Raw genomic sequence first — 7,352 nt, forward strand, 5'->3', positions numbered from 1 at the left:
AGGCTTCAGCAGTACGTGAACCATGAACTTCCAGATGTTCAAGCTGGTTTTAGAAAAGGCAGAGGAACCAGAGATCAAATTGTCAACATCAGCTGGATCATGGAAAAAGCAAGAGGATTCCAGAAAAACATCTATTTCTGCTTTATTGACTATGCCAAAGCCTTTGACTGTGTGGATCACAATAAACTGTGGAAAATTCTGAAAGAGATGGGAATACCAGACCACCTGACCTGCCTCTTGAGAAACCTATATGCAGGTCAGGAAGCAACAGTTAGAACTGGACATGGAACAACAGACTGGTTCCAAATAGGAAAAGGAGTACATCAGGGCTGTATATTGTCACCCTGCTTATTTAACTTATATGCAGAGTACATCATGAGAAACACTGGGCTGGAAGAAGCACAAGCTGGTATTGAGATTGCCGGGAGAAATATCAATAACCTCAGATATGCAGATGACTCCACCCTTATGGCAGAAAGTGAAGAGGAACTAAAAAGCCTCTTGATGAAAGTGAAAGAGGAGAGTGAAGAAGTTGGCTTAAAGCTCAACATTCAGAAAACGAAGATCATGGCATCTGGTCCCATCACTTCATGGGAAATAGATGGGGAAACAGTGAAAACAGTGTCAGACTTTGTTTTTTGGGGCTCCAAAATCACTGCAGATGTGACTGCAGCCATGAAATTAAAAGATGCTTATTCCTTGGAAGAAAAGTTATGACCAACCTAGATAGCATATTGAAAAGCAGAGACATTACTTTGCCAACAAATGTCCATCTAGTCAAGGCTATGGTTTTTCCTGTGGTCATGTATGGATGTGAGAGTTGGACTGTGAAGAAAGCTGAGCGCTGAAGAATTGATGCTTTTGAACTGTGGTGTTGGAGAAGACTCTTGAGAGTCCCTTGGACTGCAAGGAGATCCAACCAGTCCATTCTAAAGGAGATCGGTCCTGGGTGTTCTTTGGAAGGAATGATGCTAAAGCTGAAACTCCAGTACTTTGGCCACCTCATGCGAAGAGTTGACTCATTGGAAAAGACTCTGATGCTGGGAGGGATTGGGGGCAGGAGGAGAAGGAGACGATAGAGGATGAGATGGCTGGATGGCATCACCGACTCGATGGATGTGAGTCGAAGTGAACTCTGGGAGTTGGTGATGGACAGGGAGGCCTGGCATGCTGCGATTCATGGGATTGCAAAGAGTCAGACACGACTGAGCGACTGAGATGAACTGAACTGAACTGAATACTTTTCATCAAAAACCCGGCTACTGTAATCCAGTCATTCACAGTTTCAAGAAAACCCTAGACAGAAGGGAAGATTTAGGTCTTTGATGAAACTACAATTTCTCAGGGTGCAGCTTGCCTGTCTTCCTGTGGGATTATTCACCTTATCATATCTAGTCATAGATGGCCTCAGTTCTATATAAAACATCTGTTAATAATAAGACAAAAAGTGATCTAGATTAAGCATTTTGATGTGCACCAGCCTAGGTATTACATATATTCCCATATTCTTACATTCATTTATTTGACATTCCTTCCTGTAAAACTCCTCAGGGCTGTGCAGGGGCATTTTTCAGTTTGCTGTGCTGGTAATATTCTGGTTAAGCAATTGCCAATTTGGGAATGCAGACTCAGCTATGTTTTCCTCAAGTCCATTTCCTCTTTGTGCTTTTTTCCAGTTGAGTTATGCCTTGAACCATACAAACAGAAAACTATCGTTGGAACCTAAAATAACTGTCAATGCCAAGATTGTTGTCGTTGGCGCATCCAACGTTGGAATTTCCTTCCTAGAAACGTTGGTGTTTTGGTAAGTTGTTTTACTTTATTTATTAGTTTGTTTTTAAAGGGGCCTTTCTCTTCCCACACCTGAGAGAGTCCCTTGAAAAGATTTTTTTTCGACACCTCACATACCTTGCCTATGTAGATTAATAAAAAGAATGAATCAGAGGAATATTCTAGATCAGAGGTTGGCAAGCTCTAGCCTCTCAGGTCAAAGCAGATCCACCTGCTTTTGAAAATAAAGCTTTACAGGAACACAGTAATGCTCACCTATTTATGCTTCATCTCTCTTTTGTCACTACAGTGGCAACTTTGAGTAGCCATGACAGGGACCATGTGGCCCGCAGTGACTAGTATATGTCACTCTGACCCTTTCAAGGTGTTTTTCAGCCCGGTTCTGTACTAGTGCTCGCTTTTTGGCTGAATTATAAGAATCACCTAGAGCATTTGTTGGAGATGTAGATTCCCAGACCTTGTAGACATATGGAAGGAGAAAGTTCCCATGGGGGGCCCTGGGAACTTGTATTTTAACAGATGTTCTATGTGATCAAGCAGGTGTGGGGATGGACCAGTTTTGACTTTATGCATCAAGAACAGGCTTCAGAGGTGGCAGGCAGGCCAGGATGTTTCTTTTGACCCCTGCATTTTGGGTGCCAGGGGACAGAGTACCTGTCCTCAATACCTCAATTCCCCCAGGACAATTGAGGTTCATGCATCTGTTTGAGCTGTTTTCTATTATCCTTGAAGCAATGCATAATCTCTGCCCATTGTCCTGATAGGTGATTCCTGAGTCTTCTCAGCTCCCCCCCACTAGCTTTCTATTTGCTCACCAAATTTCAGTTCCTCTTTAACAGGAAGAGCCCCAGGTTATTGTCCAAGAACTTGTGTTTGTGGCCTGGTATCTCCACCACCGGCACGGAACTGCCAGTGTGTGCCTGACTTCTCTCAGATCCAGGTTACTTTTATAAAAAGTCTCCACATGTTTTCAAAGACCCTGGTTTGGAGGAAATGCAGACTCCTAAGTTAGAGAATATTTCTTTCCCAAAATCTTTTGCTCAGGATCACATGAGAAAACTTTGGCTACCGTTCAAAACTGTAGGTGCTAAGAGGGGATTGGGCAAAGGGGGAAAGATATCCCCACAACTGAGTGGTGAGGGCTAAACAAGGAAAGGGACAGAGGAAAGGAACCCTAGAACGTATTTGTTCCTGGTGGACAGGGGGATGAGCTAACCCCAGGTGATTAGTTTACTCATCTGACCTCACATTTAATGGAAGATTTTTTCACTTCCTAGCCAGTTTGTTCAGTTATTCAGAACACACCCTTAGTTAACCAGATTTAAGTCACCTGTCTTTAATTTTTTTAATTAATTAATTTTTGGTTGTGCTGGGTCACCATTGCTGGGCATGGGCTTTCTCTAGTTGTGGTGAGCGGGGGCTACTCTTTGCTGTGGTGTGCTGGCTTCTCTTGTGAAGAGCACAGGCTCTGGGTGCCGGCTCAGTAGTTGTGGCGTGCGGGTTTAGTTGCTCTGAGGCATGTGGAATCTTCCTGGACCAGGGATTGACCCCATGTCATCTGCGTTGGCAGGCAGATTCAGATCCACTGTACCACCAGCAAAGTCCTTATTAAAAAAATAATAATAATAAATATATATATTTGGTAGTGCTGAGTCTTGGTCGCGGCATGCAGAATCTTCCACCTTCGTTGCAACATTCATGCCAACTGTAAGATGCAGCATGCAGGATCTAGTTCTCTGAGCAGGGGTTGAACCTGGGCCCCCTGCATTGGGAGCACGGAGTCTTAGCTGCTGGACAGCCAGGGAAGTCCCATAGGTCTCCTGTCTTTATTGAAATTAGAACAAAGTTCACAGGCTTTAAATACTGTGGTCAGTTTACTGCAATCTTCTTGCATTGCAAGAAAGGAATCATGAGATGCACTCAGGAAACTTCCTTTTCACTGCCTGTGCCATTCTGTAGTCTGAAGTCTTCCCTGTTCTTACAGGACGCCTCACCTAAGATTCTGAACAGCAGTTGTGTGCAGCCATTTTTGAATGATGAATGATCTGGGTGGAGTTGTGAAATTATAGTAGAGAAGAAGTTATCATAAACAGATCTTAAATTTTAATTTAGCTATATATCCAGTCATTATGTCTTGTTTAAAATGATTACATTGATACATACACATATAATTTTCTTTTTATGGAATCAACTTAGATTTAATAAAGACAGGTATAAATTTTGATATAAGTACTTGGTTGATTAAATTCCTCAATCAGACAGACCTTTTTAAAGCATTTTAAAGCACTCGTGGTTCTCTGTCATCGTTGCACAGATTACGTCCACTAAAAATAGACCAGTATCAGTTTACGGATATCTAATCCCGAAGAGAGGAAATAGTTCTCTCATTATGTTCTCTAATTATTTCAAATCAGCAATCACCATAGTAACCTGCTGTAGATTTTACTTAACAGTTTAACTGCCATTTGAAATGGATTTTATAAATGATTCGAGTTGGAATGAAATGGAAGAAACACAGTTTTCACCAAGCACTGACCTCCAGTGAGGATTAAATCCACATTTTGGAGGCAAGATTTAGGAGTCGCCTTCCTGTGCTCCTGCTCTGTGTTATTAAACCCAGGTGGGGCCCTGTAGTTTCCAGAAAATCCATCTGAGGCCCAGTACAACAACCTCTTTTTCCAGAAAATCTGGTCACCCTGTCATCTGGTGACAAAGCAAACACAACTCTTTGTTCTTTCATTGTTTACATGCAGAAAAACTGCAAAGCACCTTGGGTCTCCTCTTCAGACACCAAAAGCAGCCCTTGCAGAAGTTCTTGGCCTTGTCATGTTCTTCTTTCCCCAAGCGCCATGACGCTACTAGGATGTTGATGTGATTTGTCCACAGTCACCAACTAACGCATCAGGGGGCTTCCCTCATAGCTTGCCTGCAACTAGGAGACCCCAGTTCGATTCCTGGGTCGGGAAGCTCCACTGGAGAAGGGATAGGCTACCCACTTCAGTATTCTTGGGCTTCTCTGGTGGCTCAGCTGGTAAAGAATCCGCCTGCAATGCAGGAAACCTGGGTTCTATCCCTGGGTTGGGAAGATCCCCTGGAGAAGGGAAAGGCTACCCACTCCAGTATTCTGTCCTGGAGAATCGCAAAGAAGATCACAAAGAGTCAGACACAGCTGAGCAACTTTCACTTTCACCAACTAACACAGATACCCGGGTGTGAGCTCCACGTGGGGAGGGAGTGTTGAGGGGATGTTTGGGGTTTTGGATTTTAGTACAACATTGTCTGGTCCTCAGCTGCTACCCACCCACAGGCACGCCTGCTCAGAGGACACCCTTCCTGTCTGGTCATCAGGCTAGTGGATTGCTCGGTGACTTCTTCTTGTCCTTATGAGGGCAAGGCCTCCTGGGCCTTCCAGTGCCCGGTGACATGACTGGCAGGCATTTCTAGAGACACACACCACCTGCCACGTGTGTCCATGTCCTCCTGGTTCTGGTGAATCCTCTGGTGCTGAGTTGAGTGGCCTTAGACTTTCTACGGTCTCTGTCAACCCTCCTGAGCCAGCCCTGCCTGGCTGATACAAAGGGGAAAGGGGAGGGTGACTCAGGGTGGAGGGGAGGCTCAGCTAACTGGTCCCCCATCCCCCACACCCAGGTCTTGTGCATCTGTCTTCTGAGGGCACTGTGCCCAAGCAACTCTGCAAGGGGCAGAGGAGGGAACGTGTTCAGACCCCCAGGCCCCACCTGGAGGGCACATCCTGGCCTCCTTCCCCATCACCCACCTTGCCGGGACATGTGCCCCCATGGTGGGGACCAGGGGCTGGGCAGGGGGAGGACAGCAGGCATGCCAGGGAGCTTTCTTGAGGTGGGGGGCATAGTGTAGAAAACCCCCACTCATCTGTGGAATAGAGGGCAGTAAAGTGGAGGGAAAAGGGAACTTTTAAGACTCTTTGCTGTGTTTTTCATCGCGCCCAAGACATTCAGGTGATGGACATGAGCTATATTAAAACTGTAGTTTTCATGATTGATAGGTGGTGTTTGTTTGGCTGCCTGGCCCGTTGGGACAGAAAGGTGTTGTCTTAGGCAGCGTAGTTGTTTGGTCTTATCCTTCCTGGTCCTTCTGCTTAAAACCCCAAACACTGGTTTTTGGCAGAAAGCTCTTGGCCTCAGCCATCAGTTCCCCTGCTAAGGGAGGGACATGGCAGGGGACCCCCAGTCCTGCCAACCCTGAGGTGCTGTCACACCAGGAGCTCCACCAACTCTGTCAGAGTTTAGTCTAAGTCCCCGTTCTCAGATCAAGAGCCAGGTCCAAAGGGGAGCTTCCATCACCTGTCAGGGAGATGCTGTGTCCTAAAGGAGAGCTTTGCAAGGAAGTCAGAAAGCTCTTTCCAAAAAGCAAGGGACCTCTTTCCTCATAGCCAGTCATATTTTTACCAGCTCCTTGTTCCTGCAGAACTCTCCAAATGCAATGCTTTCACAGTGTTGGGCTTTCCACAACGGTACTCCAAAATCAGTTTTAAAAAAGAATTATGGACATGCTCTACCAAAAAAGGGGGGTGGGATAAGAACCAGGTCCATGAACTCATTTTATGTCTTATGTCCTTTTTACTCGAAAGTTCGGTCTGTATTCCAGCGAGATAAGCATCACCTGGGAGCTTATTAGAAACACAGAGCCTCAGGCCCTGCCACCGTCAGTATCCTAGATAGACATTTTATCTTCCAGAATTGTACACAACAGCTTCTTCCTTCTGTCTTTGTCATCAAGCCACTGAGCTGAAGCAGTTACTGTTTGATTCTGTTTCAGCTCATGTGTCTCTATGCCTTGTGTATTATATTATTTACTCCCAATTATGGAGCAGCCCCTTTTAATCCATTACTTTAAAATCTTTCCTAATTCAATTCTGATGTAAAGAATCTCTCGAGGAGCCTCTAATGGCCCTAGAGAAACGCATGAATGAACCCTGAGATGACAGTGACTGAAAGCAGCCCCGGGTGGTGTCCCCACAACTCTGGGTGGTTGGAGGAAGATGCCCTTTGGTTCTCGGGGAGCTCCAGTGGGCGCCAGGCCCCCCACTGCCTCGTCTTCCACTCCTGCCCCCAGGAAGAGGTGTCAAAATTCCCACCGTGTCATCTCACCCCAGGGTGGAATTTCTGGTTTTCATCGGCCCCTGATCCCACATCCCCGTGGGCATGTCAAGGTAACTAAGAATAGCCTGGAACTACAGGGCACGTTTGTGAAGCCGCGGTTGTGCCAGGTGCCCGGAACACGCGCTATCAGGTGGCACAGGACCATGCCGTGCCAGCGTAACTGTGGATCTGGCGGCTGCAGCCAAGCGCTCACAACTTAATGAGGCTTCTTATCTCCACCTTTGTCTGAGGACAGCTGAGGTCGTCAGTGTGGCCTGTCACTAATTAGGTGATTCATTAAGTAGTGCTTACGTGCTGATCTCGGAGCTGAACCCCAGCGAACAGGTTGCTGGCTGTCCTGTTGTGTACTGCTGGCCTCTGCCCCAGGGATTGAGGGCCCTGTGCTGGCTCCGATCGCCCTCTGGGTACCCCGGGAATGTG

General features: G+C 46.2%; 1 protein-coding gene across 1 annotated transcript in view; it reads left to right on the forward strand.

Annotated features, from left to right (window-relative positions):
* The window catches only part of CFAP61 (cilia and flagella associated protein 61), a 250,115-nt gene that overhangs the window by 139,835 nt on the left and 102,928 nt on the right, over positions 1 to 7,352 (forward strand). Inside the window, 1 exon segment of the mRNA XM_010836599.1 lies at positions 1,677 to 1,804. Within this exon segment, the coding sequence (XP_010834901.1) occupies positions 1,677 to 1,804 (128 nt within the window).

This window comes from Bison bison, unplaced genomic scaffold (genome assembly GCF_000754665.1).
Source record: "Bison bison bison isolate TAMUID 2011002044 unplaced genomic scaffold, Bison_UMD1.0 scf7180017864063, whole genome shotgun sequence".
NCBI classification, from domain to species: domain Eukaryota; kingdom Metazoa; phylum Chordata; class Mammalia; order Artiodactyla; family Bovidae; genus Bison; species Bison bison.